Source organism: Carettochelys insculpta, chromosome 13, assembly GCF_033958435.1.
Source record: "Carettochelys insculpta isolate YL-2023 chromosome 13, ASM3395843v1, whole genome shotgun sequence".
Lineage (NCBI taxonomy): Eukaryota > Metazoa > Chordata > Testudines > Carettochelyidae > Carettochelys > Carettochelys insculpta.
In genome coordinates this window covers 26,407,518-26,420,027 of record NC_134149.1, presented here as the reverse complement: position 1 = coordinate 26,420,027, position 12,510 = coordinate 26,407,518, and the positions used below count along the sequence as shown (strand labels likewise).

The following is a 12,510-nucleotide window of genomic DNA, read 5'->3' as shown; positions in this document are numbered from 1 at the left end:
CGGCCCTATGGGCTCCGCCACGCACCCCCTCCCCTCTACGCAGCCCGGACACACGCGCGCCTCCGAACCCGGCAGCCCCCCCGCGCCCCTCCACCGCCCTTTAACAGGCCGGACCGCCCCGCCCTTCTCCGCCTGAGGGGCGGGGTGAGAGGCGAAGGCCCCTCGCTCCCGCTTCGCTATTGGTCGGGGAGATGGAGTTGGCCGGGCTGGTGCCTGCGCTGGGGAGTAGAGCGCGTGGTGGGGCGGGCGGCGGCGCTGTGCGAGTTGGGCAGCTGGAGGGGACGCGCCGCGCAGCGCCGCGCCGCTGAGGCTGGATTGGACGGGACGGGCTGAGCCGCACCGGACCGCGCCGCCCGTGGAGTTACAGTGTGGAGCTGGGAGCGCATGGGCGCCTGGAGCCTGGCGGGGCCGAAGAGCGGAGCCGGGAGAGCCGCGCCCAGCTGGACTCCAGCCCAGGGGACCCCCAGGAGCTGATCCGCGGCGAGGCGTGGGGGGTCCCGGCGCAGAGGGACTCGCGCGTGCGGCAGAGGGGCGCCTTTCTCAGCGGGAGCAGCCCGCGGGACGGAGCCCTGGATGCGGGCGGACTGAGCCCGGCTGCCGGGGGACTGCAGCCCTAGGGGATGGGAGCGTGAAAGCGGTTGGGAACCAGGGCAGCGGCCGGCGGGATTTACACCACCGGATTAGCGGCGCCCCGACCCCGGCGCCCCCGGGCAAGGGGGAAGATGGCCCGGCCGGAGGGGCGCCCCAGTCTCTGCAAGTGGCTCCTGGGCGTCCTGCTCGCTATGTGCCGGCTCGCGGCGCCCCTGGCCAAGAACCTGGAGTCGGTGTCCTGGAGCTCGTCCAACCCCAAGTACGTGCCGCCCCTTCGGGTCCCCCCTCCCCGCCGCGGGCGGCTCCCTCGCCCCTTTGCCGGGGGCCCGGGCGAGGTAGTCCCCCGCGCGAGCGAGCCTAGGGCCGGAGCGAGCCGGCTGCGCTCGCCCGGAGTCAGCTGTGCCCGTTCCTACCCCGGTGGCCTCCGCCAGGCTCCGCTGCCCGGGGTACCAGCCCGAACTGTCATGTTCCCTGCAGCCTCGCCCCCCTGCCCGGCCCTGGCGAGCGCCCCTGGAGTCTCCGCTGGGTGCCGGGGCCGCTCGCGGGAAGAGGGACTACAGAAGTTGGAAGCGGCCCCTGGGCTTCGATCGGGCCGGTTCGGCTCGGCTGGAGCGTGTCTCCCCCCGGCCTCTGCCTTCCTACCCGCATTTCCCCGGGGCTGGTCCTGCCTAATGGGCCGGCCCCATTGTGTCTGATTTCTTCTTCGGCCCCCAAATACGCAGCTCTGCCTAGATCCAGCTTTTTGGGGTGGGAGGTGCCTATATGGACCAGGCTCTTAAATAGACTAAAATGAATATTTTATTAGCTTTTCTAGGTCTGGATAATCTAGGGTTTCATCTCCTCAACAGAAACCCATTTGGGAAACTGGCAAGGCATCCCACTGGGAACTCCATAGGTAACACACACATACTCAGCCGGACATACATGATTTATAGGGTATGGGGAGAGTCCTTGATGGAGCTTTTTACTCCTTTAGATGAAATTAAACATGCATTTTTTTTTTATTTTAATTGTATCCCTTACCCTTTGGTTAGGTTACCTGGCTTGATATAGCCAAATATATTCATTTAATCTCACCCTCCTGACAATGCGTTTGCTGGTCTAATCGTTCATAAGCTGGGGAGATGTCTCCAGGACTATGCTGTCTGAGTGGGGAAAGGCTGCTGATAAGGTCTTGCCTCTTAGAGCAGTATCAGACCTTCCTTATTTAGCAGCAATGGGGTTATGAAATGAACATATAAAATGTACGAGGAGATGATTTGCCAATTCATATTGGTGGAGCAGTTAATGTAGTAGGAGAATATGCTTTCCCCCCACCCCCCCCCCCCCCCCGCTCACGCCACTTTGAATGGGTCAAGAAGTGCAATATTAAAGGCCCATCTGTTTCTTTTATGGCAATCTGTATTTGTTCCCAAGCTCTAAGTGCTACTTTTCTACAGGAAAATACCCAGTTTTGGGGTGTGCCCAGTTAGTGTAAAAAGACTGTATTTTTAACTCTTCTATCTATCTCACTTAATTGCTGCTGTTCTGATATTCTTGTGGGATATGGGAGTGTGTCTTTTCTTTTATGGGGATTCCCTGGCTGGGTTTAAAACATTACCCAGTTGTTCTTTAATTGTGCAATTTTGTGAGCACAATTCATGAGACTTTTTTCCTTCTATTTTCTCACAGAAAATCTGTTTTTGCAAAAGTGGTGGTGAGTTAATTTTCTTTTTAGTGGTTATGCAGACTTTCCTCCAGATCTTGGAACCTTTAAAGGCATGGACTATTTCTAAATAGAACAGACAAAATCAATTTTAATGGCCCACAAGGGACTTCAGATTTGAAGTAACCTGTGCCAGTTACTTGTAAAATGTAATAGCTATATTTGGATATTGGATTTTTTTTTTGCTTGTTAAAAATAGGTTACTGAGAATCTTACTACTCGAACTGTAGATATTGGTCTGGAATTGCCAGCAGATGGCTTTCAGTTCACATGCTTTGTTCAAACTTCGGCTAGAGGCAAAAGAACTGGAGGTTAATATATCAAAACCTCATCACATCTCTGTCAGTTTTACGCCACAACTATGTTCCCTTTGCTCAAAAAATTGGGTGAGAAGTTTGTCTTTTTTTATGTGTGAACTTACAACTTTCTGTCTGCTTTTGTGGATACAGATGAGATCTAGGAATGCATCAAGTTACTTGCAGTCTTTACAAGGCTTCAGTTTTATTGCACACAGGATTTCTGTTGATATCTTTATTAGATCACCTAAAAGTAATCTCCGTGTTCTTACCCCTGGCTTTGGAACTGCACAGATTGCCTCTCCATTGTGCTGTGTTTTGATTGACTCTAGGCCCACTCTCCTTTTTTTATTTTCTCCCCTACTATGCTAGTTTTAAAAAACATTTTTAATACATTTGGACCAATGGGCAAATATTAAAAACTAGCCCCTGGTTTCTGTCATGTACCTGAAGGCTGCAAACTGGAGCCAGGGAGACATCTCTGCCTGCAATTCACATTCCCATTGACTCCAAGACCCAGCGCTGAGAGATATAAATTGGCTCCACAAGAGAAGATTGTAAACTTTGGTGCCAGCTTTTTATTTAATAATGCCTCTGGCTGGCATGTGGAAGCACATCTCTATGTGATCCAGGATACACTGACCTGGTAAACACATTATATCTAGTTTAGACATTTTAATCTTTGTATATTTCAATAAAATACCAGATACCAGCGAGCAGATCCTCAGATTGTCCTGTTTGTAAAATAGCTTGCAAAGACGGTTTTTCAAGTCAAGAGCTGGTCGTCTTTTGCTTCTGGCAAATTTTTGTTGCCTGTTTGTTTTCCTTGGTGGAAACTGATAGATACTTTTCTACCTGTTCTGTAAGCATCTTTCTTTGGAATATTTGTTGCTCAGAATCTAATGGAACATGTTGACTCTTTGTAAATTTTTTCATTTATATTTAAGGCACCCACAGGCTGTTAGTCATGAGTTGCCTGTAAATTCAAGATTGTTAATAGTTTTGTCTTACCAGCTCAGGATTGATATTGCTATAGAAAGGCTGGTATGGCTTGTTAAAAATAGATTTTTTTTTTAAAAGATTTCTCAGAGGAAGGACTCTTTCTTGCATTAAAGCATTATGTAGAGAGAAGTAAATCTTTGCTTCTACTTCCCCGTTTCTGAAATCTAATAGTACTGATTCTGTTACCGGCAAAGCTTTTGAAACAACCAGAATTTAAACAAACCTTATCTCCAGGGCAGAGTGACAGAGAAAGATTTAAGCACTTCCTTAAAGTCCTACTTTATATATCTGATGGGATTCCAGCATTCACTCTCTTTTTCCCTCAAGTCTTCCTTCTGATATGACATTTACAACTTCAGTTAGAATAAATTCAGTAGACTCCCAGAAGAGTTGTGCTCTTAATTTAAAAAAATTCATGGTGAAAGTTACTCTTCCAGCACATTTGTTGTATTGGAAAGTAACTAAAAGCTTTTAAAAGATACGTAAGCACCCAGGTTTTATACTAATGACCCGTAGGTGCTTGGGGACGGATTACATCAGGATGTTTTTGGTAGCAGTCTTGTTAGACTTTATCTTGTAAATCAGTGTTTATCTACTCCCGCATCTAGTGTCAATTTAAAAGCACAACAACAACGAAAAGCTTATATTTTGATAACTTTCTCTCCCAGTCTCTTCACAGTGAAATGAGTTCACCACTTTTCTGGGGAAGAGAGAAAAGGGGAAAATGAAGTAATTTTGCAACAATTTAGTCGCCATGTACAGTTGGACACTAATACTTAAATACAGGCTTCTCTCCTGCTAAACTCTCCAGTTCTGATCCAGAGGAGTTAGAAAGATTGGGAAAAAGACTTCTTCTGGCCAATAAAATCCTAGTAATGATTGCACCTATTAGATTTATACCCCTCTTCTGAAGATAGGTTCATGAGCCTGTAGCTCAAGAGGAGTCCCCTTCCTTGACAAGCGACCATCTGGGTTTGCAAATCTCCATGCAGACTTTAACGGGGAATGAAAAAAGAGTAAATTGGTTCCAGAGACCACCTCAGCTTATTTTCAAAAAAGTGGGGAGAAGAGAGTGGCACTAGAAATTTTTAACTGATTGCATTAGCTTGGGAAGTCAGAGGTGGACATTGGGACAGCTATTTTCATAAAGCCGCGAGTTTGCTTTTCTAATTTGTTCTAGCAAGCAAAGAGAAGACACTCTTCTTCATTATGCAATGTCTTCTCTCTCTGAGTTAAGTGATGTCTTTGAGCTGCGTTTCTGGTACTTCTCCATATATGGGTAATATACACTTTGATTAGACAAACCTGACTTGATACATTGTTAGTGCCTGGAAGGTGAGCAGGAGTTCTAAGTATTCTCCATGTTTGGAGTGTGACATACCTTTAATGCCCCTCCCAAAGCAAGCATATGCCAATGAAGTCTGATGCGGCAGTATTTGCCTTAGAGTGCAACTCTGAAAGAGGGTAAATTGAAAGAATGCCGCTTTGCTTAAGAACATCCAGGTGTGGGTAGATGGAGGCATCCTCTCAAAGGGTTTGATGAACACTTAAAACAGTTACCATTGGAAGGTGATGGTCATTCCTGGATGTTTGTGACATTTATTTGGAGAATTGTTGGTCCCACTTTCAAACTTCCCATAGCATGGATTTAAGAAGCAAACATTTCTAGGACCATATGCTTATGTAGACGCTAACTAATAGAGGGGGAGCCGTGCTAGTCTATATACTATCAAAAAAAAAAAAAAAAGCAGTCAAGTAGCACTTTAAAGACTAGCAAAATAATTTATTAGGTGAGCTTTCGTGGGACAGCTCCACTCCTTCAGACCACAGCCATACCAGAACAGACTTAGTCTGTTCTGGTATGGCTGTGGTCTGAAGGAGTGGAGCTGTCCCACGAAAGCTCACCTAATTATTTTGCTGGTCTTTAACAGTGCTACTTGACTGCTTTTTTTTTTTTTTTTTTTTAACTGTAGAAGCTGTTTCTCTGATGTAAGGCTATTTCTGTTTCTCTTTATTTTTTCCTCCAGCAGGCCTCTGGTATAAGCAGAATTTCCCTTCTGGGTAACCAGAGTGTAGGACTTGGGTGAGGAAGAAGGTTCAGCTCCATTGCCAGGCTTTTACTAGGGTTTATGAGGGTGAATCAAGAGTAATGTTGAAAACCATTTGTTCTCTCTTCCCCTGCACAAATTAACCTGCTGAAGTAGTGCCAGCTAGATAGGAATTAAAGATTGGCTGGTTATTCAGTGGTGGTGAAAGGCTGAAATGAATATGGAATGTCTGTGTGATGATAGAGCTCTCGCACAGAAAATGTTCAGTTGTTGGTTTTTTGTCTTCTGGTTATGGATAGGTTGAGTTTTTCTGGGTACTCGATCTCACAGCATTTCTTCTATGGTTTGCGAGGTTATTAGAGCAGATTCTTATCCATTTTTCTTGTCTCACTGTTAAGTTTTCTGTATAAAAAGAGGCTGTGGATACCAGTGAAGTTTATCAGATTCTATCTAGGGCTTGAATTCTTATAGAATATCTGCCCAGTTTCTAGGCTCCAACTTTTAGAGGGTTGCCACAACTGCATTTGCGGAACTCCAACCTATGTTGCTTTCTTCTGGGGGTCAGGTCAGATTGGAGACAGAACAAGCTATGCTTTTAAAAAAGGAGGGGAAAAAAAAGACAAAAATCTTATGTTTGTGCTTTTGCAGTAGATTTTTGCAAACTATTCTGAATTAGACATGTTCCCCTTATCACTATGTATTACTCTCCCCAGCAAATTCACTTCAATAAGCATATTTAAAAACTGGAGTGAAAAAGCCTGCATAATCCCATCAAACTTTGCCCCTTGCAAATCTAACAAAAATGAACAGTTTGCTTTTTGTTGCTTTAGAATTATTTCCTGCTTGTGAATATATTTTTAAAAAACACAAAAAATGTTTTCTCTTTTGCTTTTTGGAAACTTAGAATGGCAGTATTTCCTTATCAGTTCTTTATCCAATTATACATAAAAGCGTTGAGAATTAATAGTATTTATTAGAAGAAAGAGTGAAAGCCTCTAAAAAATTGTGTGGATTTATTTATTTGGAGACAAAAGGAATAAAGTGTCACACTTTAGATGGGCTGGATTTGATAGCGTCACTTTCAAATACAGTAAGCTCTGTCTTAACTGGCATTCTATCATCCAGAACTCTCAAATAACTGGCATTTTAACCCTAAGTAAATTTTAGTTACGTTTTCCGTAAGTACAGTTAAGTAAAAGTAAATACAAATAAAACAAATACAGTATAAGTTTACAATGTACAATACCACTGTTGTTGGTAAATATAGTAGTCTGCACACATTTTTGTTAATATCTAATCTTGTTTTTCTTTACTGTTATGCATTGCTAGGTATCGTCATCAACAACAACCGTGGGCTCGGTGCCCACTGGTGTCTGATGCCTCCCTCATTATTTCCTTCCATCTTTCCCTGTCCAGTGTGGAGAGGCTTAGTTTTTGCTAGGCATACCTCTCTAATATCCAGAATATTCGAATGTCCGACAATCTCTCAGTCCTCGGGCTGCCGGATATGAAAGAGTTTACTGTATGTCAGTATTTTTATACCCTTTTCTCCACATATGCCACTGCTCTTCATAGAAAGGATGAATTTATAGTGTTAATTTATTAATGTTATAATTTTATCTTTGTTACACAAGTAGGTTTCTGTCTCTTGGGGTGGGGTGAGAGAAGTTAGCCTTTGGTATTAAGTGGACACTACCAGGTTAAATATTGGATGTAAAAGGGCAGCTTCCTTACTGATGGTATGAAGTGCCTTAGTCTTTCAAATCTTTCATTTAGACATGCCATTTACATGCTGCTGTGCCAAATATTTTACTTCATTCCTGTTGAGAATGCATAAAAAGATCCCTTTTGTTTTCATTTTTGGCCTTTTCATTAGCATGTATTGCTATATATTTTATGGTGAAAAATCTGGGAGAAGGATGTTTATCTCAAAAATATGATACTACCTTTGGTGGACATGAGCTTTTAATGACTACTCAATGAGCATTTCAGACGCATTTTGACTGGATTAGTGGCCCTTTAAATGAGCTTTGCTGTGGAAGTAAGCAGAGTTGGTCTTCAGGGGGCTCAGTGAAAAAATGTGGTTCTAATTTTATCCCATCATCTTGGAAGGGGGCTCTTTGAAAATGGCTTTCTAAGTTTACACAGGGACAAACATTGAAGCGCGTTTTCAATGATTTAATCAGACTGTGCGTTCAATAGATAGTGTTTTTGACCATTGGCTGGGGTGTACTGTTGTTAAACAAGGTGGAGTTGTGCAAAAATTCTGACTAAATCTTAAATCCCATGAGTGTGATCTTGGAGAAATATTGACCCTGGTGGGCTTCTGTGCTGAATGCTGAAAGGAAACATTCCTAATAAAATATGGTTTGGAAAATTCATTTCAGGTTGGAATTTGGCTTTCCAGAAAGCATTTTAATAGGGAGGAGAGGGAAATGGGACACATCAGCCATGTAGCTTTTAAGAATTGATTATAACCTACTACACTTTTCTTCCCCACAAGGAAATTTTACTCCTAGACTTACTCATTTATTAGCTTTCTGCAGCAAGAAAATTACTGTCTTAAAAAAACAAATTAAAAAAAAAAGTCTGACAAGAACAAAAAAGTCTTCTCTGTGGTATTTTTATTCTCTGTCTTTAATGACATCAGTGTCCTGTTTAATTTTGTAAGCATGGGGCTTGAAGACTGGTGTCTCTGCTTTTTCTAATGCCTTTTATGAGGGACAGCGTGCTTGTGGGAAAGCTGTTTTTGATGGGAGTAGTTGGCCTGGAGCTCTGCATGAGTGGGCTAACACTTGTCGGAGCAGATGTAATTTAATTACCGTACTGTGGGTGCATGAGGCGCTTCACAGTATAAGGAGTTGAGCAATATTGAATACATGCTGCTTATTTTTAATTAAAAATGTATTCTGATTGTAGAACCTTCTGAACCTTCCATTTGAATAAGTGATTCAGCTAGCTGGGTTTTATCTGCTGTAGTTCCTTGCTAATCTGAGTTTGGGATATCCAGATGGCAGCGTAACTGATCTTATAGCATGCATGCACCTTTAACTGGTACATCTGAAGGGTTTTTCTTAATCTCCAAAGACTGGTTTGGATTAACTGGAGCTGGGCAGCCTGAATCCTGGTTCATGTTTCCTGACGGAATGAAAGAACTGTTCTCAAATGTGGCAAGACGACAAGGGTGGAAAAAGAGGCTTCCGAGCGTTGCGTGCTTTGGTTTGAATAGCTCAGATATGAGCTTGACCTTGGATGATTGAGTTATAATGCTAAACCAGTTTTGCGCAGGGTTGTTGAAAGTGCATTTTCCAGGTTGGCTAGCTTCAATTTAAAATGCAAGCAGAACATTGTTGTGATTTTGGCGGTGCAACAGTCTAATTGCTTTGTAGCAAATCTACATACATTTGTGTGTATGCATTATTGAGGGGAGGGGCAATTTTCATTGCATTTTGCCCATCTCCCGCTCTACTGAGGTTGTGGCAAGTTTGATTTGTCTTGGAGTTATTTGGGGGAAAGGTGAATAAAATGCTGGAGGGAGGGAGGAAAACTGCTTTTTTCTGAAGTCCTTTTCCCTTCTCAGTGCCTTTGGCTAAAGAAAAGATGCACGCAGGGCTCGCTGAAGTCCTATATATCGGAAGTGATTCTTCTGTTGACTTAAGAAAATTAAAAGAAAAAAAAGTAGCTGAATTTGAAGCAACCCCCTATTGCAGTAGCTGGGTAAATACGAATGGATTCCATAAAATAGATTTAATTACTTCCTTAAAAAAAGAGCTGTGATGGGAGTGATTGATTGTAAAAGGAGCTGTAGTTTCATGTAGCTAAACAGCTGCTAAAGTACCTTCAACCGCTCTCTGGAATTATGACAGAATCAAAGCTTTAGCTTCTTTGGGAGAGTTATATATTTTTTTTCCTTTCAGCATTTCAGATCAGCATATCCCATTTCATATCTGATGTGAAGGAATTAGTGACTTCAGTGTATCCACCTAACCTTTATTTTTTTAAATGCAGCATTTGAGTTCTACAGGGCACTTCAGTGGCTCACAGAAGATGAGACTGGCTCCAGATAGGCACAGCTCAGCCGATGCAGGTAGTGTATTCCTGGAACGGCATGTGGATCCTAGCATGCGTAGTTCCTGTAGGGAGGTGTCATCTATAAGAGACACATCCTAGTTGTGTTGATTTATGAAGACCAAGGAAAATATTTAAAACTATGTCTAATTCAAGCTTTTTTTCCCTTCGTGGAATTAATATTGAGTGGAGTTTAAAAAGTTCTCTGGAAGCTTTGGTTACATATAGGACACAGCACTATTGGTCTGTAGGAGTTTTGAATCTCAAATAGGTAGTATTGTCACAGGGGTTTCTTGAAAGCTTTCAGAGCAGTAAATATCTAGCAGAGTAGCCCTTCTATAAAGTGTTAGAGAAATTGTGGTGCTTGGGAGCAAACCTTCTTGAAAAGTGCCGGAATCCTAGCGGAGAAACATCTTGCACAGATCAGTAGCACATGCTATTTAGACTATTTGGAGTCTGGCAGCTGAAACAGGGTGTGGAGAAACAAAGCTGAAATCCACTCTGTGTCTAGTTAGATTCCTTGGATTTGAGGAAACTGGTAGGAAGAGTCATCGGATTGTAGTCGTCGGTGTCACATCTGGGCAAGGATAGAGTGATGCTTTTATTGCACTTGTCTGCCTTTCGCTAGAAAAAGGTTGTCCGCCTTTTTTTTTTGTCTGTTTCCCTTTTTGTAATTTACTTTAAATCTCTTCTGTATAAGAGTTATTCCAGATTAACTGTTCTGAATTAACTCCATGGAGTACAAATGTCGTCTTCTGAATTAATTGATCCATTCAGCAAGCTGATTCAGAATAAGGCGCTTGTATTGCAGAGTGAAAATAGCACCCACACCTGGAGTCAATCAGGAATAGGTAATCCCCTTTAAATTCTCACACTACCTTATTGTGGATTAATTTTCATGGGGAGACAAGACCTTACTAAAGTTTGTATGGAATTCTTAAATACGAAACGAAACACAGAGAGCTTTCTCCTTCGACTTTATACTTGCAAAAGGTTCCGGAGGATCCAGGACTGAGCTTTGCAAGCTGAGCCTCTTTGTGCACAAGGCAGCTCCATGAGGGTGATCTTTTTCTATACCAATCCTTCATGTGACTGTTCTCTAGTATTAGTCCTTCATTCTCTCAGTGAAGCTTCATCACTGACTGGCTGTGTTGGTCAGAAGTTGAGACTCAGAAGTCCCCACCCTCTGGTGGAGGGCACAACTTGATGCTTACAGGGCATGCGTGAGCAGCTTTTAAGATTGCCTGCTGGTGCACTAGCAGCCATGCAGCTTGTTCAGTAGAAGTGCTTTCAGGCAAGGCATAATGTTTTTACTACCCTCATCTCGACTTGATTCCAGTGGGGTTAGACAAGGTAGTGCAAAATATCTGTCCTGTCTATGCTGACTGCCCCAGCCTCTGTGCAGCTCCATTGGTGGCACCAGTAGAAGATTGATTGTTTGTTTCATTATAGCGGCATCTAGACATCCCAGTCAAGCTTGGGCTCCTTCATGTCAGATGCTATTCAGACACATGGGAAATGACTTACGTTGTCCTGGAGAGCATCTGGCCTAAAACGAGACAGAGGAGAAGGAAGAGTTATCTTCTTTTTAGATAGCGGAATCGGGGAGACAGAGCTGAAGCGATGTATCCAGGGCCTCCGGATCATTTATGACAGAGCTAACTGTGGGACTCCATTTATCTGAGTGTGTGGGCAGTGTCCTAGTCACAAGGCCATTCTGTGTTCAACAAAAATGCTGTTGTAAGCAAAGCTCAAGTGTTATGACAGTGGTGGCAGGTAAGGCTTTGCTTTGGTTAGTGATGACTTGATCTCAGAGCTCTCTGCATTTGCTTCCCAGAGCAGGGTATAGAATTATTCAGGTGTCAGCGTGGCAAGGCCACCAGGGCCCTGGAGCCGAGCAGCTGCACTTAAAAAAATGCGAGCTATTTTTAACCCTGGCTTGTCTGTTCCGCTTGGAATAACCTTGCCTGGCTGCAGCCTGCCCTTCACAGGTGCTCAGTCTTCTCGCTTCTTCTTCCACAGCAGTGTGTTGCCTTGTGTCTGTGGTGCTTGCTTTGGCTAGTTGGCATGTTATGCCATTGTGAGGAAATACAGGTCTGCGAGTGAACAAATCATTGCCTAAACTATCGGCATAGGGAGGTACACAAAGGCAAATGCTTACGGTCCAATACTGATAAACCTGTTTGTAAGTGGAATTGTAACAAACCAGATTTCTTTTTTTCTTTTCTTTTTCTTTTCTTTCGTTTTTGCTTTGGTTCTCTTGGTAGCAGAATCCTCTTGTTTTCAGTACCTTCAGAACAGCAGATTTGCATTTGACTCTCTGTATGCTGTGTCCCTGGCTACTGAACTGATAGCTTGTTCCCTTTCTGCACTGTAAAATAGGGGTGGACAAAGCTTGTACACTTATTTTCTGGGCTTAAAAGAAACAATGAGGAGAAACAACCAGAAATTTATCAACCACAATTTCAGGAGGCTTATTCCAGTATTGTAGCTGTGTGGCATGCCTGACTACTTAGCAAGCAATTTATTAGCATGCAGGATATTGAAATGATAAAGCATGAACTAGATATGTGAATGCTGTCATGTCAAGGTGACTGCTACTCACAAAAACTCCTAAAAAATGTTAGCATGTGCTGTCGTGGTTCAGAAGAGTGTTGAAGTACCTTCTCCAGAGCAGTTTTTCCAAACCCTCTTAATTTTTCTTTTTATTGATTAGCTCTTTTAATTTTCCTGAAATCTTAGAGCTGAGATGCAGCTTTATGGACTAGCTGGTGGCTTGCAAAGCATAGTGTAAACAAAC

The 12,510-nt window shown here is 43.2% G+C and overlaps 1 protein-coding gene across 1 annotated transcript in view; it reads left to right on the top strand.

Moving 5' to 3' along the window:
* Positions 1 to 249: 249 nt before the first annotated feature.
* Positions 250 to 12,510, top strand: part of EFNB1 (ephrin B1) — a 123,996-nt gene continuing 111,735 nt past the window's right edge. Inside the window, exon 1 of the mRNA XM_075007741.1 lies at positions 250 to 850. Coding sequence (XP_074863842.1) covers positions 723 to 850 — 128 coding nt within the window. The 5' untranslated portion in view covers positions 250 to 722. The remainder of the gene's footprint in view (positions 851 to 12,510) is intronic.